We start from the raw sequence: 27,423 nt of genomic DNA on the forward strand, positions 1-27,423 counted from the left end.
GTTTGTTGGTCTTTTGGCTGATGTCCACTAAATACTGCACACAAATGTAGATGTGTTCTGGAATTGCCCAGCAATTTTCCAAAGGTCATTCACTGGGTCCAAGGTTGTATCTTCCAGTCTATTTGTTGCTCTCAGGCCCAAACTTGATATATCAGTGACAGTTGTCCTCAAAATGTCTTTTAAACAAGTCAAGGAATTTGATTTTCAACCTGTCTTGAACCAAATGTGGTGCACATTTAAGTGGATGCCAGAACTGCTCATTTTGGTTAAAGTCATAGTCATTTGGGTCGAGTCTCAGAGTGCTGTAGTTCTTGCTGTCTTCATATCCACGAGTCCTTTTAACACTAACAAGAGAACTCACCCCTCTGGAGAACTCGGCCCGTGTTAAGAACCTGGCCTGGGTGAGGGTTGGGGCTGGGTAGAGCTAGCCCTGGGCCCAGTTCACACCTGGAGCTGAGTTCTCTTGTATCATTATTTCTAAACTATAAAAAGGTGCTGCAAAGAGTGTGTGTTGATGGGAAGAGGAGCAACTCCAACACTTCTCCAGTTGTGATGATCTTGAATTTAAATATGGGTTTTTTTCAGCAGTGGTCCTATTTTACTGTTAGAAAATCGAATCCTGCCCAACGTGGGAGCTTTATTCGGTCATCAAAGTGTTTTTTGCAGGAAACAGTATTGAACCGAATGGCTGTTACAGCTGCGGAGGCTCTTGTAGGATGTGAAAGGCGTTTTATCATTTTAAGAGCTTCTTATAGGCAGTTAGCAGCCGAATCGATCTGTGCTCCTCCGTCTCTTCCTTCTGTTTGTCTGGTGGCAGACTGAGCTGTAAAAATCAATGAGGAAAATGTCCCCAAACAGTCAATTTAGAAGCCATCTGGACCCTGTTGTCTTCTGAGACCAGCAGTCTGTCCGCAGGGGACAAGAGAGAGGGGTTGAGCAGTGGTGTAGGGATGGACAGTGCAGTACCTGTCATTGCACTGGGACATACAGAGGCCTGTGAATTTGTCTGAACTAATTTACATTATCACAGTGATGCACACTGTGCACAGCGTGCTTAAAAGTGCACATCGTGCACGTTACACAGCTAATTCATTACCTTATAGCAGTGGTGTCCAAACTATTCCAGAAAGGGCCGAGAGGGTCTAGTCGTTCTCAGTGTGTCTTGTATAATGGCACTACCTCTGACCTTGGTGATATGAGATTTTGGGTTCCACAGGGATCCGTTTTAGGCTCCTTGCTTTTCTCCCTGTATGTGGCACCCCTTGGGCGTATACTGCGGAGTTTTGGGATTGCCTTTCATTGTTATGCTGATGATACTCAGTTGTACATGCCGATAACTGCGGGAAATCTCACTCCCATAAAATCCCTGGAGGACTGTCTTCTATCAGTGAGAAGTTGGATGTCTAGTAACTTCCTACTTTTAAACTTTGATAAGACTGAAATGATGGTTCTTGGTCCAGCGAGACATCGGCATCAGTTTGACCAGCTGGCGCTCGGCCTGGGTTCGTGTGTCATACATCATACGGACAAAATGAGGAACCTTGGGGTAATTTTTGATCCCACATTGTCTTTTGACCTCCACATCAGAGACGTTACTAGGACTGCTTTTTTCCATCTGAGAAATATAGCGAGGATCCGCCCCATCCTGTCTATGGCTGATGCTGAGACCCTGATTCATGCTTTTGTTTCTTCTCGACTAGATTATTGTAATGTTCTATTTTCAGGGTTACCACAGTCCAGCATTAGGGGTCTTCAGCTGGTTCAGAACACTGCCACCAGACTTCTGACACGTAGCAGAAGGTCTGAACATATCACACCCATTTTGGCATCTTTGCACTGGCTCTCTGTCTCTGTGAGGGCAGATTTTAAGGTTTTGTTATTGACTTATAAGGTTGTTCATGGACTGGCGCCATCTTATCTGGCTGATCTGGTGGAACTTTACGTGCCGGCCCGGCACGTCGCACATCTTTGCGGTCGCAGGATGCAGGACTTCTCTGTGTTCCCAGGGTGAAGAAGAAGTCAGCAGGTCAAAGAGCCTTTTCATATCGTGCACCCACCCTGTGGAACAGTCTTCCTGCGACCGTGAGGCAGTCGGAATCCGTGGACATTTTTAAGTCCATACTGAAGACGTATTTTTATTCTCTTTCTTATGAATAGTTTTTATTTTTTTTATCTGTTTTATTCTTTTACTTCTGTTTTTAATCACGTATTTGAATTTTTTTTAATTCGTTTTTAATTATTTATTTAAATTTTATGTTGAATTGTTTCATGTAAGGTGCCTTGAGACGGCTTTGCTGTGATTTGGCGCATTGTAAGCTAATTAAATTGAACTGAAATTGAGGGTGCAGGTTTTCTTTGCAGCCACTGACTTCAGCAGGTGATTTTACTGATGAGCTCGTCCCATCTGCTCAAAGTGATTTTAATCAGTGAAATCACCTGCTGGAGTCAGTGGCTGCAAAGAAAACCTGCACCCTCTCACCCCTTTCTGGAACACTGTGGGCACCACTGCCTTATAGTCTTGAAGCAAACCGAAATAATTAAGCACAATATATTCCAAAATGGTGTTTTTCAATGAATAATAGGCTAAATTTACAATATTTTATTCTTTTAACTGAGTATTCTTTCATGTCTGTTGGGGTGTTATATAAGCTGCTATGCAGTGATGAATGCTGGGTAAACTATACGCTGCCTCCATGACAACCAATGACATAGTTAGATTTATGACAACTAGTGACACCAAAGGCCTTGCAGAAAAATGTCTTCTTACAAACATAAATCCGGCAGTAATAACAGAAAGGACAGAAAAGGAACAGAAGAGAGCAAAGCTGACAAACAGTTTTGGATTTTCCAGCACGTCCAGTAGCCCACTGGCAAGTCCGGCCGCGGGCCGCTCCTCTTGTTTCTGAAGTTACTGGTGACTGTGGCATGCTGAGAGATCTTTTTTCAAGTTTAAAATGATTGAGACGTACCTGAGGAGCTCCACGGGGCAGGAGCGGCTGAGTGGCTTAGTGATCCTCTCCACTGAAAACTCAAGAGCAGGGAGTTGGACATCGGGGATGTTAAGGAGGATTTTGCCCAGTGCAAGGCTCCCAAGACCTTCCACTGAGCCAAATATTTTTCAGGGAACTTGGGGTATCTTACAATAATCTGACTGTGGTGGGATGCCACGCACCTTCCCTGTCTGATCACCGCTGTGTGCCAGTTTCATGGGGGTCATTGATTTTCAGGCACCTTGACACTTGCATGAATTTGATCCCTGCACTGCTGCGCAATTTGTGGTGCCAGTGTGTCCCAGTGTATCCCACTTTGTCCCGCTGGATGCCACGCTATATAAAATAACAAGTTCGTAGCCGATGACACATTTGCTCTCAGAAATTGACTGATTACTCATCTCTCATTGCTCCTAGAATCAGAGAGAAATTATCTGCTGCTGCAGGTTATCTCTCGTGTGCGTCATGTGGTGGAGAACGCATTTAGAATCTTGTCTCAAAGGTAATTATTTATAATATATATATTGTAATGAATTGGTAAAACAGATGCGTTTTCATTCCTTCTTATGAGTTGGGTAATGTATCTGTAAAGTTATGCTTATTACAGATGTAACATCTCATGATCTCAATTTCAAGTTCAGATGCGCTGCACGCAATGACACACAGTGTTTTCGAATTGGTTGTGCAATGTTCACGACTAGTTCATGAAATGAATGCATGTCAGAAGTTTTAAACATTTCAAAATTTTCTTTGCTCACTGGCACGCAGCCGTGCACAGTTCACACACAGTTTACAACAGTTTACAATGGGTTTACTCATTGGCACACCAGAATGCGTGCCAGTGCTGGGAACAAATTTGTGCAAATGTCAAGGTTCCTGCTGCTGTTTGGTTGGAAGATCTTTAAAGAAAGTGTCAAAAACAAAACAAAACAGTAATATCGCTCTTCTGTCTTGTCATGCTATAGGCTTCATTTTATCATCTCTTCTTGCCTTAAGGTTTATCAATCAATCAATCAATCAATGAGTTTTATTTCTATAGCGCCAAATCACAACAAACAGTTGCCCCAAGGCCATACAATAATTACGTAAAAACCCCAACGGTCAAAACGACCCCCTGTGAGCAAGCACTTGACGACAGTGGGAAGGAAAAACTCCCTTTTAACAGGAAGAAACCTCCAGCAGAACCAGGCTCAGGGAGGGGCAGTCTTCTACTGGGACTGGTTGGGGCTGAGGGAGAGAACCAGGAAAAAGACATGCTGTGGAAGAGAGCAGAGATCAATCACTAATGATTAAATGCAGAGTGGTGCATACAGAGCAAAAAGAGAAAGAAACACTCAATGCATCATGGGAACCCCCCAGCAGTCTAAGTCTATAGCAGCATAACTAAGGGATGGTTCAGGGTCACCTGATCCAGCCCTAACTATAAGCTTTAGCAAAAAGGAAAGTTTTAAGCCTAATCTTAAAAGTAGAGAGGGTGTCTGTCTCCCTGATCCGAATTGGGAGCTGGTTCCACAGGAGAGGAGCCTGAAAGCTGAAGGCTCTGCCTCCCATTCTACTCTTACAAACCCTAGGAACTACAAGTAAGCCTGCAGTCTGAGAGCGAAGCGCTCTATTGGGGTGATATGGTACTGTGAGGTCCCTAAGATAAGATGGGACCTGATTATTCAAAACCTTATAAGTAAGAAGAAGAATTTTAAATTCTATTCTAGAATTAACAGGAAGCCAATGAAGAGAGGCCAATATGGGTGAGATATGCTCTCTCCTTCTAGTCCCCGTCAGTACTCTAGCTGCAGCATTTTTAATTAACTGAAGGCTTTTCAGGGAACTTTTAGGACAACCTGATAATAATGAATTACAATAGTCCAGCCTAGAGGAAATAAATGCATGAATTAGTTTTTCAGCATCACTCTGAGACAAGACCTTTCTAATTTTAGAGGTATTGCGTAAATGCAAAAAAGCAGTCCTACATATTTGTTTAATATGCGCATTGAATGACATATCCTGATCAAAAATGACTCCAAGATTTCTCACAGTATTACTAGAGGTCAGGGTAATGCCATCCAGAGTAAGGATCTGGTTAGACACCATGTTTCTAAGATTTGTGGGGCCAAGTACAATAACTTCAGTTTTATCTGAGTTTAAAAGCAGGAAATTAGAGGTCATCCATGTCTTTATGTTGTGTGGGCCGCTGAAGAGGAGGTACTGCTGGCCCACCACCACTAGAGGGCGCCCTGCCTGGAGTGCGGGCTCCAGGCACCGGAGGGCGCTGCCGCCTTACAGGAGCAGCCAGGATGACAGCTGTCACCCATCACTGGAGACAGCTGATCCCAATCAACAAGGAGGTATATCAGCAGGACGGCATCTCCACCTCATTTGCCGAGATATCGCTTTACCAAAGAGGTAACAATCTCCGCCTACACATACGTGTGACTATAATTGTATTCTTGTTGATTATTTGTAGGACAGCTGACTACCGGACAGCATTTGGATAAGTACTCACCTTCCTACACTTCTTGATTGTTGTTGACGAGAGGTGGAGGTGGACTCTCCACCCTCCGTGTTGCTGGGTGCAGCCGCACCCACACCTGACTGTTTCTGTTTCTTGCCAGCAGTACCGGATCCGACGAGCGGAGGCAGTGGCCACCTGGGAATTCGGGACTTGGCGGCTCCAGTATTCCCGGGGTTCGGTGGCAGAGGAAATCGGGTTGGTTCCGGTTCGACTTGGACAGACGTCTCCTATCGTCGAGCCTGCCCACACGACACCGTTGTAATTGAACTCAGTCTCAATATTGTAATCGGTTGTATTTGTTGTGCCTGTTTCACAACAGTAAAAACAGTGTTATTTGACTCCTCCATTGTCCGTTCATTTGCGCCCCCTGTTGTGGGTCCGTGTTCCTACACTTTCACAACACTTTATGTCTGTAAGACAATCCTGCAGTTTAGCTAATTGGTGTGTGTCCTCTGGCTTCATGGATAGATAAAGCTGGGTATCATTTGCGTAACAATGAAAATTTAAGCAATGCCGTCTAATAATACTGCCTAAGGGAAGCATGTATAAAGTGAATAAAATTGGTCCTAGCACAGAACCTTGTGGAACTCCATAATTAACCTTAGTCTGTGAAGAAGATTCCCCATTTACATGAACAAATTGTAATCTATTAGATAAATATGATTCAAACCACCGCAGCGCAGTGCCTTTAATACCTATGGCATGCTCTAATCTCTGTAATATACTTTTATGGTCAACAGTATCAAAAGCAGCATTGAGGTCTAACAGAACAAGCACAGAGATGAGTCCACTGTCTGAGGCCATAAGAAGATCATTTGTAACCTTCACTAATGCTGTTTCTGTACTATGATGAATTCTAAAACCTGACTGAAACTCTTAAAATAGACCATTCCTCTGCAGATGATCAGTTAGCTGTTTTACAACTACCCTTTCAAGAATTTTTGAGAGAAAAGGAAGGTTGGAGATTGGCCTATAATTAGCTAAGATAGCTGGGTCAAGTGATGGCTTTTTAAGTAATGGTTTAATTACTGCCACATCAAAAGCCTGTGGTACATAGCCAACTAATAAAGATAGATTGATCATATTTAAGATCGAAGCATTAAATAATGGTAGGGCTTCCTTGAGCAGCCTGGTAGGAATGGGGTCCAGGCTAAGTGAAGATCTTCTAAATTAGTGAGACGCCATTTCCTCTCCAACTTACGGGTTATCTACTTTAAGCTACGAGTTTGTGAGTTATACCACGGAGTCAGGCACTTCTGATTTAAAGCTCTCTTTTTCAGAGGAGCTACAGCATCCAAATTTGTCTTCAATGAGGATGTAAAACTATTGACGAGATACTCTATCTCACTTACAGAGTTTAGGTAGCTACTCTGCACTGTGTTGGTATATGGCATTAGAGAACATAAAGAGGGAATCATATCCTTAAACCTAGTTACAGTGCTTTCTGAAAGACTTCTAGTGTAATGAAACTTATTCCCCACTGCTGGGTAGTCCATCAGGGTAAATGTAAATGTTATTAAGAAATGATCAGACAGAAGGGAGTTTTCAGGGAATACTGTTAAGTCTTCAATTTCCATACCATAAGTCAGAACAAGATCTAAGATATGATTAAAGTGGTGGGTAGACTCATTTACATTTTGAGCAAAGCCAATTGAGTCTAATAATAGATTAAATGCAGTGTTGAGGCTGTCATTCTCAGCATCTGTGTGGATGTTAAAATCGCCCACTATAATTATCTTATCTGAGCTAAGCACTAAGTCAGACAAAAGGTCTGAAAATTCACAGAGAAACTCACAGTAACGACCAGGTGGACGATAGATAATAACAAATAAAACTGGTTTTTGGGACTTCCAATTTGGAAGGACAAGACTAAGAGTCAAGCTTTCAAATGAAATAAAGCTCTGTCTGGGTTTTTGAATAATTAATAAGCTGGAATGGAAGATTGCTGCTAATCCTCCGCCTCGGCCCGTGCTACGAGCGTTCTGGCAGTTAGTGTGACTCGGGGGTGTTGACTCATTTAAACTAACATATTCATCCTGCTGTAACCAGGTTTCTGTAAGGCAGAATAAATCAATATGTTGATCAATTATTATATAATTTACTAACAGGGACTTAGAAGAGACAGACCTAATGTTTAATAGACCACATTTAACTGTTTTAGTCTGTGGTGCAGTTGAAGGTGCTATATTATTTTTTCTTTTTGAATTTTTATGCTTAAATAGATTTTTGCTGGTTATTGATGGTCTGGGAGCAGGCACCGTCTCTATGGGGATGGGGTAATGAGGGGATGGCAGGAGGAGAGAAGCTGCAGAGAGGTGTGTAAGACTACAACTCTGCTTCCTTGTCCCAACCCTGGATAGTCACGGTTTGGAGGATTTAAGAAAATTGGCCAGATTTCTAGAAATGAGAGCTGCTCCATCCAAAGTGGGATGGATGCCGTCTCTCCTAAGAAGACCAGGTTTTCCCCAGAAGCTTTGCCAATTATCTATGAAGCCCACCTCATTTTTTGGACACCACTCAGACAGCCAGCAATTCAAGGAGAACATGCGGCTAAACATGTCATTCCCGGTCCGATTGGGGCGGGGCCCAGAGAAAACTACAGAGACCGACATTGTTTTTGCAAAGTTACACACCGATTCAATGTTAATTTTAGTGACCTCCGATTGGCGTAACCGGGTGTCATTACTGCCAACGTGAATTACAATCTTACCAAATTTACGCTTAGCCTTAGCCAGCAGTTTCAAATTTCCTTCAATGTCGCCTGTTCTGGCCCTCGGAAGACAATTGACTATGGTTGCTGGTGTCGCTAACTTCACATTTCTCAAAACAGAGTCGCCAATAACCAGAGTTTGATCCTCGGTGGGTGTGTGGTCGAGTGGGGAAAAATGGTTAGAAATGTGAACGGGTTGGCGGTGTACACGGGGCTTCTGTTTAGAACTACGCTTCCTCCTCACAGTCACCCAGTCGGCCTGCTTTCCCGGCTGCTCGGGATCTGCCAGAGGGAAACTAACGGCGGCTAAGCTACCTTGGTCCGCACCGACTACAGGAGCCTGGCTAGCTGTAGAATTTTCCACGGTGCGGAGCCGAGTCTCCAATTCGCCCAGCCTGGCCTCCAAAGCTACGAATAAGCTACACTTATTACAAGTACCATTACTGCTAAAGGAGGCCGAGGAATAACTAAACATTTCACACCCAGAGCAGAAAAGTGCAGGAGAGACAGGAGAAGCCGCCATGCTAAATCGGCTAAGAGCTAGTAGCTGCGCTAAGCTAGCAGATTCCTAAAAACACACAAAGTGAATAATGTGTAAATAATTTAGAGGTGATTCAGCAGAGGGAGTGCTTTAGTTAAGGCACGTGAAGATTACACTGTGAAACAAATTGTTATCTAGTTAACTAGATCAATCTAACTGCACAGATTAAACAGCTAACAGATACAGTAAAACACCGCTGTGCTCCGGAACAGGAAGTGATACAATACCGCAGTGAGAGCCCAATATCTCAGATATCTCCATGATATCTCCAGATATCATGTAGCGGTGCACTTTTGACTTTGCAAGAAAAATGATTTTGTAGTCATTTCAGCACCACCATGAATTAGACAGCTCCTCCCCTGCTGATGCTATCATGAGGCCTGTTGACCTACAGACTGTTGTGCACGTGATTCAGAGCTGCGGTGTTAAATCGAGATTCTTGACCTGTAAAATATTTCTAATACAATAATCCAAGTCATTTATTTGACTGTAAAATCCAACACACTCTTGGTAGAAAGAAATTTAGATTTCATAGTGTGGGTGGATGTGTGCATGTGCATGATTGTGCACGTACGCCTGATGAAGTAGTAACATGCGCATAGGGCCCGTCAGTATCTTACACTGGGACTCGTGCTGAGGTTGCTACGCCACTGGAGAGATAGATAGAGAGAGAGAGAGAAAGAGGGATGGATGGATGGATGGATGGATGGATGGATGGATGGATGGATGGATGGATGGATGGATGGATGGATGGATGGATGGATGGATGGATGGATGGCTTGAGTCGAAATCAAAAGTTACTACAAAATCATTCTTTCTAATCTTCTTTCAGGAGTGTTTGTTGTATTTCAATCCTTCACATTTTTTTCCAAATTTTGATATTGAGCTCTGAGTTTTGATCCTGACCTATGATCCCGAACCGTTGATACTGAGCTCTAAGTTTTGATCCTGATCTATGATTCCTGCCTTTGACCCTGATCATTGGCATTGATTCTGATTTCTCATCTATGGTTCTCATAACCTTTGATCCTGATCTCTGATCTTTGATCCTGATCTAGGATCACCAGTTTCCCCACCTTTGATCTTGATCATGGCCTTTTGGTCTTGATTACTCAGATTTGATTCTGATTTCTCTCGTATGACCCTAGGCTGTAATCCCAAGATTTGATCATGATCGCGGAACTTTGATCTTGATTGATGACCTTTGTTGCTCCTCTTCAATCCTAATCACTTATCTTTGATCCTGAACTTTGATCTTTGTACCTTGTCCAGTGAAGTTGTAGCTGCTGTTGTTGCCATCTGGCTTTTGTCTATTTGTCTGTCTAACAGCAGGAAACAGATCCTACAGGATGTCCTAAAATCAGTATCACGATCAGAGATTGAAGATCAAAGTGAGGATTAGGCTCAAAGAAATCAAGATCAAATCTTAATGAAATGAGAAGGCTGAGATGGATGTGTGGAGTTTCAAAGCTGTACATGAAAAAAGAAAAGAGAATCAGAGGAACAACAGAAGATTGAGAAATATCTCAGAATTTTTAGGAAGAGTAGATTGAGGTGGTTTGGGTGTCTCCTCAGGAGGGATGATTAAGTTGGAGACACAGAGGAAGAGAAGAAGGCTGAAGAGAAGGTGGGTGGGCGAAGTAAAGGAAGGTAACTAGATTCAGGATCGTTTTCCAGATCTGCGTGTTTGATGATGAAAAGTTACAAATATCAAATGTGAGCAGAAGATAAATGCAGCTGAAAACTGAACTTGTGTGAGTCATATTTAAGATGAGCTTGTCCTTTATTCATCCAACGCGCCGTCACAGCAGAAACTGTGCAAACAGAAGACGAAGTAATACACAAATACAAGCTTACAGCATACACAGAGCGTGTACATAATCACTGACTGACATCAGTATATATATATATATATATATATATATATACACACACACACACACACTGACTGGGAGCAAACTGTACGGTTGTGTATTTGTTCAGATTGTAAAAGTTGTCATCATCATGTAGGCGGGGCTAAACAGCCGACATCACCGAAACGTCAAGTTATACAACATTTGAAGTGTTCAGACGGAACATCATCTAAACATGCTTCTTCTTCTTCTTATTATTATTATTATTATCAACTATTTTTATTTTTGTCTATTGATTTGAGATGTCTTGAAGGAAATCTTGATCTCAGAGGAAACAAATAGAACAAATTTATTTCCCAAAGTTAATTAACATGCGGCAAGAATCCGAATCATCCCATAAACGTCGGTGGGGGGTGACTTTTATAGCTTTTAATCAGCGTCTCACACTTTGACCTTTACTGAAACCACCTCCAACCATCACCGGGCTGTGCAGCTTTTTTAGGTTTTGACAAAATTGGAAGATACTGTGGGGATATGACGGCAAGTTCCAAATTCTGACCTTTAATCATAGCACCTTCATTAAAGCAATTAATAACATTTGTAAGAGGAGCTGGATGTGTGTCTCAGTTTGTGTCATAGGACGAGATTTAGTGATGGAGAAGATCTGTAGACGAGATGAGGTGATTAAAGTGTAATGAAAGGAATGCAGAATCATGCAAAGAAAACACAAGGAAGGAAGGAAGGAAGGAAGGATCATGCAAAGAAAACACAAGGAAGGAAGGAAGGATCATGCAAAGAAAACAGAAGGAAGGAAGGAACGATCATGCAAAGAAAACAGAAGGAAGGAAGGAAGGAAGGAAGGAAGGAAGGAAGGAAGGAAGGAAGGAAGGAAGGAAGGAAGGAAGGAAGGAAGGAAGGAAGGAAGGATCATGCAAAGAAAACAGAAGGAAGGAAGAATCATGCAAAGAAAACAGAAGGAAGGAAGAATCATGCAAAGAAAACACAAGGAAGGAAGGAAGGAAGGAAGGATCATTCAAAGAAAACACAAGGAAGGAAGGAAGGATCATGCAAAGAAAACAGAAGGAAGGAAGGAACGATCATGCAAAGAAAACAGAAGGAAGGAAGGAAGGAAGGAAGGAAGGAAGGAAGGAAGGAAGGAAGGAAGGAAGGAAGGAAGGAAGGAAGGAAGGATCATGCAAAGAAAACAGAAGGAAGGAAGAATCATGCAAAGAAAACAGAAGGAAGGAAGAATCATGCAAAGAAAACAGAAGGAAGGAAGGGTCATGCAAAGAAAAAAATCAGACAGAAAAAGGGAAGGTAGGAAGGACAGAAAAATTTGAAGGAAAGAAAAAAGTCAGAAGGATGAAGGGGGAAATGGGATAAATGAAGGAAGAAAGAATCAGAAATGAGTGAACTATAAAACACAGAAGGGAAATAAAAGTGAGAATCACACAAATGAAAGAAAAAGTAATCAGAAGGAAGGAAGTCAAAGAAAATGAAAGGAAAAAGAAGGATAGAACTGAAAGACATTAAGAAAGAAATGAAAGAATGAAGAATCATACAAAAGAAGGAGCAAGTCAGACAAGAAATGATGGAATGAAAAACACAGAAGGGAAATAAAGTAAGAATCACATAAATGAAAGAAAAAGAAATTAGGAAGGACCAATCACACGAAGGAAGGAAAGAAATCAGAAGGATGGAAGGCAACATAGAAAGGAGGGAGGAATGAAAAGGCAGTAAGGATGAGTGAAGAGAATGAAAAAGAAATCAGAAAGAAAGTTTAAAGAGGGAGGGGGTAAGTAATGAAGGAAGTACAGAAGGAAGAAACATGGGGGGTACAAAGGAAGGAGAAATATTACAAAGGACCCGGAGGCTCATGGGAAGGATCATTTGAAAGAAGGGAAGAAGTATCAGACGAAAGACAGAAAGGAGGAGTGAAGATCAAGGACAAAGATTAAAAATCATTTGGCGCGGTGTTTTTCTGGAGGAGGTGAGTGGACATCGGGGCGTGTTCCTCCTGCAGGTGGGCGGAGGCGTGTGCGCGCTGAGAAACCAGCTTTATGTCGACATAAAGCCCTCAGAGCGCGCAGCTTTGCCTCTTCTTCTTCACGTGTCTGTCTGTGCTCTTTCTTCTTCGGCTGTTGTGTGTCTGCGCCTCAGCTCGCTCGTGCCGCTTTTATAAAGGCGTCTAAAAATAACTCACGCGCACTTCCATCTGCGGCTCCGCTGACAACCAATCGCCTGCCGCCCTCCCAGCCGGCGCCGCCCACTACACGCCTCCCTCCGCCTCCTCAATTGGATGCCTGTGACATCACCAAGCCCATTTGCCATATTAGGTCACGCATGAAGTTGAGTGACAGGATGCCCCGCCCCTCGCTGAGCGCAGGTTGGCAGCAGCTCCAGTCTGCTGCTGCTGGATAGAAGCGCAAACCTGGCAACTTGCGCGCTAAACTGGCAATGCGGAAACAGATCTGGCACCTCCGGAGAGGCGTGACGGAGTGGAGAAGCGTCGGAAAGATAAAAGAACTCTTTTGTTTTGTTTTTAAGCGCTCAGGTGCGCTGCTTTCCAGCTAATTAAAGTGCAGGAAGAAGAAGAAGAAGAAGAAGTGGCAGGTTGGGATTCTTTCCGCAGCAGCATGGACGTGTTGGCCAATTACAGTATTTTCCAGGAACTCCAACTTGTGCATGACACCGGTTATTTCTCGGCGATGCCCTCACTGGAGGAGAACTGGCAGCAGGTTAGAGACCTCTTTGCTTTTTTTTCGCCGGTGTTTGTGTGTCCGGTGCCGTTTGTTGCGCTCCGGAGCGCAGCTGCGGATCCGCGCGCGGCGCATGGTGCGCAGAGCACAGCGCGCTCCGCTGACAGGGCAAAACACACACACACACCGGAGGAGGAGTGTCGGTGGATGAGGCGCAGAAACACGCGGAACGCGCCTTTAAACGCGGCCGATCGATTGATTGTTTTGCTGAATAGTTCAAGTGATTTATCGGTAAAAACGCCACATTTTCTACTGTGAGCATTTAAACTGAAAAGTGATCAACATTGGATTTCTCTATAATATGAGAAAAAAAAAATCACATCTTTGTTTTTGTTTTTTCCAAAACTGAAGCCGAACCAGTTTATCTCCAGTGTAAACACTCGAAACCAGCGTGACTCTGGTTTACAGCCAGTTTGACAGTGATTTCACATCATTCCTTCTTTGGTGCAGAACATGAACTGTAACGTAGTCGGATTAAAACTGGTTTAAAACAGTGTTTACATGTTCGCTTTTCATGAGAACGTTTCAATATCAAAGAGGGAGAAATTTAATAAGAGTAATTAATTGATGATCAGAGTTGCTGATTATTTTGATGTAGCCAGATTTATTTATTTATTTACTTATTTACTTATTTTTGCTTTATCTGTGAACCTCGGGATTATAATGTTATAATCTTAATTTCCATTAAGAGGTTTTAGCAGAAAACACTCTTTTTTTCATGTAGCCCCCCCCCCCCCTTAATGCCACATGACTGATTTTCAGTTTGTGTGCTTGTTTTATTGTGTAAATGTGACTGAAACTTTGATATTTAAGGATTTGTGTTTGTTTCTATTTTAATTTTGTATTTATTTATTTTTGTCATTTAACAGGATCACTTGGTGAGATGTTTTATTATTAGAGTATTTTGGGTGTTCATTTTTTTTGGGGGGGGGGGCATGTTTTGGAACATTACCACATGGTGAACACAGTACATTTATAGTGTTAAATTAACACTGCAGCAAGTTCATATAGTTACATTACATGAACTCCTAGTGTTGATCAACTTGAGTAAACCTTCTAGAGTTGATTTAACACTGCTTTGTTTGGATATGCACTCGCTGCAGTGTTAATTTAACACTACACACTGAAAAAAATTGGAGTGATATTTACTTGAAAAAACCTAGGCAAGTTTTTCCACTCAGAAATTCCAAGTAAATTTTACAAGGAGGAGTCTTAAGTAAATTTTACTTGCATACATTAGTTTATCTAAAAGGATAACTCAAGTAACATTTACTAGCAATTATCAATTGAATATTTTCATTGAATTTTATTGTCTTTATTCGTAAAAAGTAAAACTTTTCAGCTGTTCCCCTTGTTTTCACTCAAGGTTGTTGTTCTTTAATGAGTTTCCCTTTTTTAATAAGCATCAGTTAGTTGACGGAGGTGTGCGTTCCACAGGGTGCTGTTTTGGAGGCTGAGAGATTTTGAGAAGCAGACGACTGGCTCTCACCTCATGGAGAGCGAGTTCATCATAAATAATCTATCGACGTCTGCTGCTGCTGTGTTTGCAGAGGACTTGTTAGGAGTTACCGCCCGTTGAGTTGCACTGTCAATTTGATACATTTGTTTAAAACAAAAAACCCACGTTATTTGTCCGAGATGTAAATAAATGTGGACATGAGTCTCAGTGACTGAAACCTCGGTTTTCTCACGTCCTGATCTGATCTGAGCTCTGAAGTAACGAAACTCACAAAAAATGTTAATAACATTTGTTATTAAAGTGTGAGATTGAGCCAGTGGCTCCTAAACTCGACACACGATGACCATCTGAAGTAGTTATTTTTAAAAAGTACTTTTTATTAGATTGAGTATTTAAATCATTCTTACTGGTTTGACTGAATAAGAACATTTAAACCAGGTAAATCCCTGTCGTCTGTAATGTGACCAGATAGTGTGTTTCATTGTGGGAGGGGTGTCACGATTGCCCTGCCCCATCTAGCATTTTGACTTTGTTTGATGTCAGAGGTCTGTGACTTTGTAATTTTACTGGAGAACCGACATTTATGCAGAAAATGACTTTTTTTTTTTTATCTCGTTCCTGAGATGTGGTCACTAAGCTATTGTAGATGATGAACTCTGATTTGACTTTGACCTTGACGTGACCTGTCTTGTTAGAGGACAGCCGACTGAACGTATACACGAAGTCTGAGTGATTCCTGTTTGCGTTCTGAAGATTTTGCCGTGTTGACGACCTCTTCATGCTTTGCAACAATAAAAGGAAACGACTGGTTTCAAACCGACCTCTTGTTCTTACTGGAGTTTAAAATCAAATCCATTTGATCTGACAGAAGACAGAAAAGGAGCGTGACAAAGGTCCAGATGTTAGATTTTGTTTTGAAAAGCTTGACTTGTTTCTGGAGCTAGATGTCAGAAGCTGCTCACTGGATTTTCTTCATTTGGGATGTTCCTGGTTCTGAACCCTCAGCTGATCCTGGATCACATCTTTTTATGGGCAGGAAAATTTCAAAGGTTTAAATTCTGTTGTGGATCTTTACCACTCCCTACTCATCACTGGAATACTGTGACATTTGGCAGCCCTTCCTGGTTGTTTGAGGCGCCCGGCGCTTGGTACCCACCATCCATACCCGGAGCAGGCTGAGAGTCGGACTTTGTTTCAGTTGTGGTTTAACGTTTGTGAGGACTGAAGATGAAACCTGAAGAATCAGTTTGAATTTTGCGGCATCTCACAGACGGACTCGCATCACACACGTCTGTCTGACACGGAGGGAGCGCTCATGTTTGTGTTTTCCTCATTCCGCCATCAGCTCTGCGTCTTGTTCTTTGCAGGTTTGAGACGGCGTGACCTTTTTACAGTAACGGCTCCTCAGGGACACGCTAAGACGTCCCGTATGCGTTGTGCTGGAGCGTCCACTGTATTTTGGTCACCTGCCACGTTTCTCTGAACGTGATCCAGCACTTGGGTGTCTTGGTGTTAAGGACTCAAAGGACACACCCCTGTCCCACCTGGCTGCAGGAGATAGATGGTTAGTTTCAGGAGGTGAGGATGGACCTGTTGTCTGCCTGCATGGTTGCCATCCAGGACCTGGGGCAGTCCTGTGGGGTGATGGTTCAATCCCAGCATGCAGCTGCGAACTGCGTCTCACTAATGGGACTGAGAACCTGATTGAAGTCATCATGTTGTTCAGATTCTTTGTCTTCTTGGTGACTTTTTGACCCACTGCATGGCTCATGACATTAGTTCTCTCTCTCTCTCTCTCTCTCTCTCTCTGTGGCTCGGGTCATACTCAGGGAACTTTGACAAGATAATGAATTTGCTGCGTGTGCTGCAGTTTTTCCACAATTCACAGCACAAAAACTGTGTGGAGCGAGGGATGGAAGGATGAGTGGAGTGAAGGATGATAAATGTCAGAAGACCAAATAATGGAAGTAACAAGACGGAGGGTAAAGTCTCACAAGGCTCCAACATGGGTTTGTTTTTTTTGTTGTTTTTTTAATTGTTTTTATTTTTAAATGACTCGTAGGCTCCTTTTTAAAAAATATTTTTAAATGACTCGTAGGCTGTGTTTATGTCACATCTGGATCACAACTGATCTGATTGTAGCAGGAAAAAGTCGAATCCTTATTTTTGTTTTGATTTTCCTTCCGTTTTTTTCTATGTGTGTAAATATCAGTCATTGCTCGAGGGGATCAATAGTGTTGAACAGAATCGATCAGTCTTCTCTGTCTGTGTTCTTGTTTTGTCTCACTTGCTGGTCTCTTTCTGTCCATGTGTCTTTGTTTTCTGTATTGATTGATCAATATCTCAATCAGCATCGTTTTTTTGTTTTTTTTTTTTATCTCAAATTGTGTAAAGAAAACCTCCAACGTGAACCAGCCTTGGGACTCTGACTGTGTTCAAACTGCTCGCCGCTCCAATCACTGGATGCTTCTTTTTTTTTTTTATCACGTGCACACAGAGCAGGGAGCTGTAATTCAGTAAGTGAATCAGATTAGATAAGAAAAGTGAGCAGTCGGACTGCAGCGGCAGGAAACGGAACAAATGAAGTGTGATGTTGTTGGTTACTGTGCTCCAGATTTCAGTGGTTTACCAGGAGATTTAGTCGTTCATCTCATCGTGCCCCACGGTGCCAAAACTTTATTTATTTATTTACAACTCCAATTCCAATGAAGTTGGGACGTTGTGTGAAATGTAAATAAAAACAGAATACAATGATTTTCAAATCCTCTTCAACCTATATTCAATTGAATACACCTCAAAGACAAAATATTTAATGTTCAAACTGATAAACTTTATTGTTTTTGTGCAAATATTTGCTCATTTTGAAATGGATGCCTGCAACACGTTTCAAAAAAGCTGGGACAGTGGTATGTTTACCACTGTCACTGTGTTCAAACAACACTCAATAAGCGTTTGGGTTTGGGTGTCATGATGGGTTTAAAAGGAGCATCGCCAAAAGTATCAGCTGTTCACAAGTAAAGATGGGGTGAGGATCACCACTTTGTGAACAGCTGCGTGAAAAAAATAGTCCAAAAGTTTAAGAACAATGTTTCTCAATGTTCAATTGCAAGGAATTTAGGGATTTCATCATCTACAGTCCAAAAGATAATCAGAAGATTGAGAGAATCTGAAGAACTTTCCTGGTCTTGGGCTTTGGTATTTTGGCCCGGAGTGAAAGGTGGGGGGGGGGGGGGGGGTCCTGCTGGCTGCACTGGGGGGGGGGGGGAGCTTGGGTGTCATGGGGACCTCGTGCTACCTGGCCTATGGGTTGGGCCTCGCCTCTTGTCTGGGGGCCAGGCCCCGCCCTCGTATGGCTCGCTGGTCCTTGCCCGTGTCTGGGATTCGGTTGTAGTGGCTCCTTTGTCCCCTGTCCTTGCCACCGCTAGCTACCACCTTCGAGGGCTATGGTCCCGGTGGTGTGGTTTTGGGGTCCCCCCTATTGGTGGGCTCTGCCGGCACTCTGTGTGCCTCCCTTGGGTGTGGGGCTGCTCCCCGTGCCTCTGTGAGGTGGGGGTGGTGTCTGGGATGCATTCTGGTGCTGCCAGGCTGCTCCCCTATTGGTTTGTCGCCCGCCCCAGTGGCTCTGGGGGCTGCCCTTCCTGGCCCCTGTGCCCTTCCATTGCCCTTTTGTCCTGGTTTCTCCTGGGGCCTCGCGTCCTGGGCTTGTTGCTGTCATTGCTCGCGACCAGCCATGTGGCTCCGACGTGCCGGAGTGGTCCATGTCATATGGTATGGTTCTGTACTTTAGTCTTGGCCAAACACACCAGCCACAGCAGTGATTGGATATTTAGCTGTAATCTGGGTCTCTGTGTGTGGATGGTTGTGTGTTTATGGCCGTCACCACAATTCAGTTTTGGGTGCTGTCAAGGGGATTAACACTCTGGTGTCCTAGATTAGGGTATGGATGCTCACTAATTAAACAACAGACTGTTGCTGTCACTGTTTGTTCATGTGTGGTTATTTGTCCTGGAAGGTTGTATGGTTGAGGCCCCGTCTTCTCGGTGTCTCATGTCACAGTTATTGCCTTCACCACTTGTCGTTCATTCTTGTCTGTTTTCGTGTTGTTTTGGTGGTCGGCCCTTCCTGATAGAAGTTGTCAGTAAGCTTTGAGTAGGATGTTGAAGCATGGGGGTCACACACACACCACATTCACTAACGCACTACATACCTTCTGTCTTGCAAGAATAAATTGCATATATGTGTATTAATGTTCATAAATGGTTCTGCCAGTGTGGCATTTACCATTACTATATATGCAGAAGGGGTGGGAAGAACCTTTCCAAATGTAAGCAGCATGGCCGAAAACCAACATTGAATGCCTGTGCCGTGACCTTCGATCCTTCAGGCTGCACTGCATTAAAAACCAACATCATTGTGTAAAGGATCTTACCACGTGGGCTCAGGAACACTTCAGATTACCATTGTCAGTTAACACAGTTCATCGCTACATCTACAAGTGCAAGTTAAAACTCTACCATGCAAAGTGAAAGCCAAACATCAACAACATCCAGAAACGCCGCCGCCTTCTCTGGGCCTGAGCTCATTTGAAATGGACAGACGCAAAGTGGAAAAGTATGCTGTGGTCTGATGAGTCCACATTTCAAATTGTTTTTGGAAATCATGGACGTCGTGTCCTCTGGACAAAAGAGGAAAAAGACCATCCAGATTGTTACCAGTGCAAAGTTCAAAAGCCAGCATCTGTGATGGTATGGGGGTGTGTTAGTGCCAATGACATGGACAACTTACACATCTGTGATGGCACCATCAATGCTGAAAGGTACATCCAGGTTTTGGAGCAACACATGCTGCCATCCAAGCAACGTCTTTTTCAGGGACGTCCCTGCTTATTTCAGCAAGACAATGACAAGACACATTCTGCACGTGTTACAACAGCGTGGCTTCATAGTAAAAGAGTGCGGGTACTAGACTGGCCTGTCTGCAGTCCAGACCTGTCGCCCGTTGAAAATGTGTGGCGCATTATGAAGCACAAAATACGACAACGGGGACCCCAGACTGTTGAACAGTTGAAGTCGTACATCAAACAAGAATGGGAAAGAATTCCACCTACAAAGCTTCAACAATTAGTGTCCTCAGTTCCCAAACGCTTATTGAGTGTTGTTAGAAGGAAAGGTGATGTAACACAGTGGGAAACATACCACTGTCCCAGCTTTTTTGAAACATGTTGCAGGCATCCATTTCAAAATGAGCAAATATTTGCACAAAAATAATAAAGTTTATCAGTTTAAACATTAAATATCCTGTCTAGGTTGAAGAATATTTGGAAATCATTATATTCTGTTTTTATTTACATTTTGCACAACGTCCCAACTTCATTGGAATTGGGGTTGTAGATCAACCGAATAATTTAGCTTTTTTTTTCAACTCTAGAAACTTTTTAATTTTTTTTACTATTATTTTAATAAATGCAAATTGTTGACATTACAAACTCATGAAGATCATGTGATGATCCAGATGAGTTCACGTGAGATAAGTTTAGAGGTCTTGTCTGTGAGTTGCTCTCTGAGCGCTGCAGATCGTCGCAGAGCGAATTCCTTATATTTCAGGGCTTGACAATAAGACGATTTATGCACTGGCCCACAGGGCCAGTAGAATTTGAAAGTTACTGGCCCGGATGAAAATATCACTGGCCCATACTTTCACGCCCGCGCCGAACCGACGGCCGCTGCATTGACCCAGTAAATATACAATACTCTAATTGCTAATGTTGTCACCATGGGGTTTCCACAAGGGCATAGTGATTAGACTTTTAAACTGGCGTATGAAATCATACCAGATGTCTACCAGGACTTGGTATATTTATACTTACTTGTCAGCATATTCTGGCATGGCCCTACAAGTTCCACAGAAGACAACCTCGCTCTCCTCATCACGCTCCCGCCATGGCCGTCTTTTCTTCCAGGAAGCTTGCCAAGTTTTCCTCACCCTTTTCTTCTCATATTCAGCATCAGCAGCCTTCCTCTTCTGTGTTTGTTTTGAGGGTGATAGCTGTTCTTTCCTTTGCTTCCCTGGTTTCTGCCCAGGGGCAGGAGGTTTCAAGAAATTCATAATATTCACTGCGATCGATCTTGCGTAAGCGAAAATGATGCGTCGATGTTGAAGCGAAATTTGCGCCACATCAGAAGATGCTCCTGCAGACGAAATTTGTCTGCAGGTTTGTCTGCACTTCGGCAATGTTCGGAACATTGCTGAAGTGGCGCGGAAAGAGACGAAGACGGCCCCACACATGCACCGTAGCTACCACAACAAACATGGCGGACGATGTAGCGAAAATGTTCAATTTCTACATGTATTTTGACAGAGTTCTTCACGGTAAGACTAATAAATTTGCCCAAAGCGATTTTAATTCTTACTGGCCCGTACGGACCAGTGAAATATGAACTTTACTGGCCCGTACGGACCAGTGAAATATGAACTTCACTGGCCCGTGGTGGCCTGGAACCTGTAAAAAAGGCCACCGGGCCATCGGACCAGTGCTATTGTCGAGCCCTGTATTTGCTGCTTTAGTGGGATGTGAGTCAAAGCAACAGGGAAAGAACAAGACGACAAGATCTTTATTTGCTGTCAAGTTGGTATAACGCTGTTTGTACCACAGTTATTGGAGCATATCAACCCAGAATGCATTGCGTCATTAGTATCCAGGATTTATTCGCAGTCATCCCAACTTATGGTCAGTTTCATGCAGCGAACACTTTCACTCTACAGCAGAGGTCAGCAGCCTATGGCGGCATAATCACTGGCACGCACAACACTGGACCAGCATCAGCAAAAAAAAAATAAATCTCTGAGTGATAGCATGATCTTCCAACCGCATTCGCTCCACAGCGCTCTGCACCCGGCTCCCGCCCACTTTTCCAGAGACCCATGTGTAAAATTAGCCTAGCGTGCATTAAAATCAGTTACCTGACAGCGTTACAAGTAGGGATGGGTATCGAGAACCGGTTCCTTTCGGGTACGTTAAGAAATAATTCGATCCACCGACATTAATAAGCTTTTTCCTTAATGATTCCGTTATCGGTCCTTCAGAGTGGCCGTTGTTTTGGGGTTGTGTTTGTCAGGAAAATGCTGATTTCTCTACATTGATTACAGACCCTGCAGTGGGTCTGTGATCAACTTTTCTGCAGCGTGGCTTTGCTTTGAACCTTGAACCAATCGAAGCAGTGGTTCGCAGATTGAAGCAGTGCTTCGAACTATTGCTTCGTTTATTCTTTCTTTCTTTCTTTCGCTTAATTTTTCCCCGCTAAAACCCTAAAGAGCATACGTCTGTGAGTATTATTTACCTTTCTATGTTAAACCGACCTGTTATGGTCTTCTGAAACAGTTGATAGATGTATTTTATAACTTAAAAACGGGAGCGATGCTAACATGTTAGCGTGTCTATGGTATTTTCAGTGTTAAAAGTTAGCATTAAGCAGTTGCAGCTGTCATCACGTTCGGGTGCATTTGTTTTCAAATTGTAATATTTTTTAAATTTATTTTTGTTCATATATTAATAATATCATTATTATTATATACAATATATACTTATTATATACAATTTTAGAGAAAGAGACAAAAAGAACCTGAACAGAAACACAACAGGAAATATAAAAGCAACTAACAATGAACATAAATAAATAAATACATACAGAAATAAATGTTTCCTGTGAACTGCTCAACATACCTGTGTGAGCAGGTATTTTTGCACATGAAAAGTGTGCTCAGCCCCATCCGCAGCCGTTTGACGACGGACCAATCTGAGGCATGTTTACAATTAAAAGTGACAAACTGCGAACCCCAGATAAAAAAGCTCAGCCAAGATAACCAAGGACAGGGATCACACTGACTGGTAGGCAAGATATATTAATTGAGACATAGCCTATGATTCATTTTAGTCTCAGCCCACACTGATTAGTTAAATACGTTGCTGTTTGCTTTGAATTTGTTGAACATATTCCTGTAGTTTGTGTCATTTTTACCATTATTGTTGATAATGGCACACTCATTGACTAGAAAATTTGAAATTGGCACTCAATGTCTCAAAGGTTGCTAACCCCTGCTCTACAGCATCTGGCAACTACGCTTGTTGCCTTCTGATTGCGATAGTTATTCTCAAGTAAATGTTTTCATCGTGGATGATAGAAGAAGTTTGATGGTGATGGTCGTAGTGCGCCCCCTACCAACCTTGGTTGGTAGGTAACAGTATGCGATTTGGAGAACTGATTTGTGTTATTTTTATAACGTTTGCTGATTTTGCTTAGTAATACAGCCCATAAACAAACAAATCAACGATGTTCAGATTGCACTGCCTGAGAGATGGCGCTCTTCAGCCCTCGGCACAGGTTTAGGGTGCTCTTCTTCTAGTTTTATGATGGCCAGCCCCACCTTAGGAGAGACATTGGGGTGGAGCCTGATCATTTCTGACGCCATGTGCACACAATGTGGTCTGACTGAGAGGTTTTTTTTTTTTTAGTTTGTTGACACTCTGGGGCGTGTCGACTTTTTGTGGGTCTACATCCTGCTGAGCCGGTGTTTGCTGACCGATTGGCTCGATGATTAACGAAGCTTTGTGACCTGGACACTGTCCAGACTCTCCTCCCATCTCTCTCTGTCGCTCACACACACACACACACACACACACACACACTCTACATTTCTGTCCACTTGGTTTTTACACATTTGAATATTTATTGAAAATGGAAAATGCTTAGAATTTGAAAAATATTTTTGTTGCAGTAATGTCTTGCACATTGGCTGAAGTCGCACGCTGATGTCGTTATTTAAAGAATCCGTGCAGGATGTAAATATTAAAAAAAAAAAACTGAGGGAAGCCAACAAGACGGCTGTTAGAGCTCTGATTTACAAGCTGCCTGTCATCAGTGAGACACATAGAAGAGCTTCAGTCTGATTCTCCAGTTACAGTTTAGTGGTTGAGTGGAAACAGTCTTTGCAGTCTGGACGGTGTGTGGCGTGTGAGTGGTGATGTGTGGCGTGAAGCATGTGTCACGTGACTGTGTATAGCGTATGTGGCATGATGGCATACGTGACGGTGTGTCGCGTGACAGGCAGTGTGTTGCGTGAGTGGCGGTGTGTTGCGTGACAGTGTCGCATGAGCGGCGGTGTGTCGCTTGAGTGATGGTGCGTCGCATAAGTGGTGGTGTGTTACGTGACGGTGTGTTGCATGAGTGGCGGTGTGTCACGTGACAGTGTGTCGTGTGAGTGAAGGTGTGTTACGTGACGGTGTGTCGTGTGACTGAAGGTGTGTCGTGTGACTGAAGGTGTGTTACGTGAAGGTGTGTCGTGTGACTGAAGGTGTGTTACATGACGGTGTGTCGTGTGACTGAAGGTGTGTCGTGTGACTGAAGGTGTGTTACGTGACGGTGTGTCGTGTGACTGAAGGTGTGTTGCGTGACGGTGTGTCACGTGACTGAAGGTGTGTTGCGTGACGGTCTGTCGTGTGACTGAAGGTGTGTTGCGTGACGGTCTGTCGTGTGACTGAAGGTGTGTTGCGTGATGGTCTGTCGTGTGACTGAAGGTGTGTTGCGTGACAGTGTCGCTTGAGTGATGGTGTGTCGCATAAGTGACGGTGTGTTACGTGACGGTGTGTTGCATGAGTGGCGGTGTGTCACGTGACGGTGTGTCGTGTGACTGAAGGTGTGTTATGTGACGGTGTGTTGCGTGAGTGGCGGTGTGTTACGTGATGGTGTGTTGCGTGAGTGGCGGTGTGTCACGTGACGGTGTGTCGCGTGAATGAAGGTGTGTTACGTGACGGTGTGTCGTGTGACTGAAGGTGTGTCGCGTGAATGAAGGTGTGTTACGTGATGGTGTGTCGTGTGGCGGTGTCGCGTGGGTGACAGTGTGTCGCATGAGTGGCGGTGTGTCGCATGAGTGGCGGTGTGTCCCGTGTGTGCAGGAAATTGTGGTGTTTGTTGTATTTGTGAGTCCAGCTGCTGCTGTAGGTTCTGTTAAGGATGAGACGTCTTTTCAAGACTTTTGAACCAAAGCTGCTGAATGTTTGTGTTCCGGCTGATTGGAGGATGGGGCGGTGTGTGTGTGTGTGTGTGTGTGTGAGAGAGAGACTCAGTAAGTGGGTCAGACCCTCCTCAGGAGTCTGTCCTGTTCCTGAGGAGGTCTTTGTCTCAGAAGTAAGAACTGTTGGTCTGGTTGGATTTAGTTCAATTTAGTGAACATTTGCAAAATAAACATACCTGTTACCACAACAACCAGTCAGACAAACCGCTTTGACCTCCTGAACCCTCTGTGGTTTGAGGGGCTTTTACTTTGTTTTTGTTCATTTTCACTCACTGTGGGCTCATTATTTGTTTGTTTGTTTGTTTTATTTATTGTTCACTATACCTGCATCTCCATGGAAACTGTGCAGTCATAGCTGCAGCACAACTGACGTTTATGCAGAATAACAATTACAATGTAAAAAATAATGAATAAAGTTGTTTGTTTTTTTCCTCACACTTATTGAGGAGGCTCTGCGACTCTGAAAAATCACGTTTATAACTAATAATAACAGTATCTATGTATGACTTCCCTGTTAATTAGTGTCTCTGTGGCGTCCGATGTTCTGACGAACCTCCTAGTTTGTCCAAACGTTTTACCGTATGCTGACTTTCTAGACACATCTGTAAAGTGGCTTACAGTTGATAGAAATTGAGTAATTTATCCTGAATCTGCTGTTTGGAATGATGTAAAACTGGAACGCAGGATTAATCTGAACAAAACAAAACAGAGTCCACAAAGCTAACACGAGCATGCTAACATGAAGAATATCAACCAAAAAACAAAGAGTAAGTAAATTCAACTATTCCAAATCAAGTATTAACTTTAATAAAGTGGAAAACAATTAATTAATGAATTAATACTCTGCTGAAAATTATGTTTTTATGTTGTTTTACACACTAAGGCGTTCCCATAAGTACGATGAAATGTTAGGACACCAGTACAGCTGTGTGTGTGCGTGCGCGTATGCATGGACGTATAAGAAAAGAGAAACCTGTTTTTAGGGGAGCTACAACCACTACCTTTGCACCCCCCCCCCCCCCCCCCCAGGACTAAACCAAACCAACTTTTTTAAATCAAATCAATTTTATTTATATAGCGCCAAATCACAACAACAGTTGCCCCAAGGCGCTTTATATTGCAAGGCAAAAGCCATACAATAATCACAGAAAAACCCCAACGGTCAAAAGGACCCCCTATGAGCAAGCACTTGGCGACAGTGGGAAGGAAAAACTCCCTTTTAACAGGAAGAAACCTCCAGCAGAACCAGGCTCAGGGAGGGGCAGTCTTCTGCTGGGACTGGTTGGGGCTGAGGGTTTTTTTTAGGTTCCTTAGATGACCCCAAAACACAATCATGATGTTCCCAAAAATAAAACTGGCCTCAAGGCAGTTATCTAAGATGGCGTCCAAGATGGCCACCAAAATAGGGTTTTTCACTAAAACACCATTTAAACAACATATAAACAACTTAAATATCACAGAGATTCAATGATAAGGGTCTATTGGCGGCCACTTTGGACGCCATTTTGAATCCTAAACCCATGAATGAATTTAGTTTAGGCACAAATGAGTTTGCTGTGACCTGCAATGGTTTTCCCATTGAATCTCTGTGATATTTAAGTTGTTTATATGTTGTTTTAAGGTGTTTTAGTGAAAAACCCTATTTTGGTGGCCATCTTGGATAACTGGCTTGAGGCCAGTTTTTATTTTTGGGAACATCCTGATTGTGTTTTGGGGTCATCTAAGGAACCTAAAACAGTTGGTTTAGTGTAGTCCTGGGGGGGCAGTGGATGATGCAAAGGTAGTGGTCGTAGCTCCCCTAGTTTGTACACTGCTTCACAACTTGCTGAGGGCTCTGTGAATGAATGAATGAACTCAGCGCTGCTCTCATGTGTGTGAGTCTGTCTGGAGAAACTCGTTCTCAAAAACTAAGCAACCTCATTAGAGAAACAACCAAGATGAGGGAAGCCACCAAGATATCCGTGACTACTTTGTGTGTGTGTGTGTGTGTGTGTGTGTGTGCGCGCGCGCCATCGCCATAAAATAAAATTTGTGTAATATTACTTATATGGTGCAGTGCAACACTCTTAACACTGTCTGTGGCGGCGCACCACTTTGTAAGTTCAGATTTGTTTAAATTTTATTACGCATCACTGTAAATTTTCATGCCAGTCAGTAAATTGGGATTATTGTATTAAGTATAAGTTTGACACAAAAACATTGGGAAGTCTTCCGACACAGCAGTTGCGTTCGTTCTAAAACCAGTTTGAAGTCCAAAATACGTGCAGCTAATGACTTGGTCAATGCTGGTAAAGTCTGACAGGGACAGAAAAGGAGAATACATGTGTAGCGCCACCTACAGTAGTGGTAAACATCTATGTGGACCAGTGTAGAGTGTGCAACGGCAGTAATGTGAGTGCATGTCTCGGCCTTCGCTGGCTGGGATATGAGAGACTTGGCATAAATCAAATCAGTTTTATTTATATAGCGCCAAATCACAACAAACAGTTGCCCCAAGGCGCTTTATATTGTAAGGCAAAGCCATACAATAATTA

At 43.1% G+C, this 27,423-nt stretch overlaps 1 protein-coding gene across 1 annotated transcript in view; it reads left to right on the forward strand.

Moving 5' to 3' along the window:
* The first annotated feature begins 13,024 nt into the window (after nucleotides 1–13,024).
* klf7b (Kruppel-like factor 7b) overlaps nucleotides 13,025–27,423 on the forward strand; it is a 65,518-nt gene continuing 51,119 nt past the window's right edge. Inside the window, exon 1 of the mRNA XM_034186785.1 lies at nucleotides 13,025–13,341. Coding sequence (XP_034042676.1) covers nucleotides 13,240–13,341 — 102 coding nt within the window. The 5' untranslated portion in view covers nucleotides 13,025–13,239. The remainder of the gene's footprint in view (nucleotides 13,342–27,423) is intronic.

This window comes from Thalassophryne amazonica, chromosome 14 (assembly GCF_902500255.1).
Source record: "Thalassophryne amazonica chromosome 14, fThaAma1.1, whole genome shotgun sequence".
Taxonomy (NCBI): Eukaryota; Metazoa; Chordata; class Actinopteri; order Batrachoidiformes; family Batrachoididae; genus Thalassophryne; species Thalassophryne amazonica.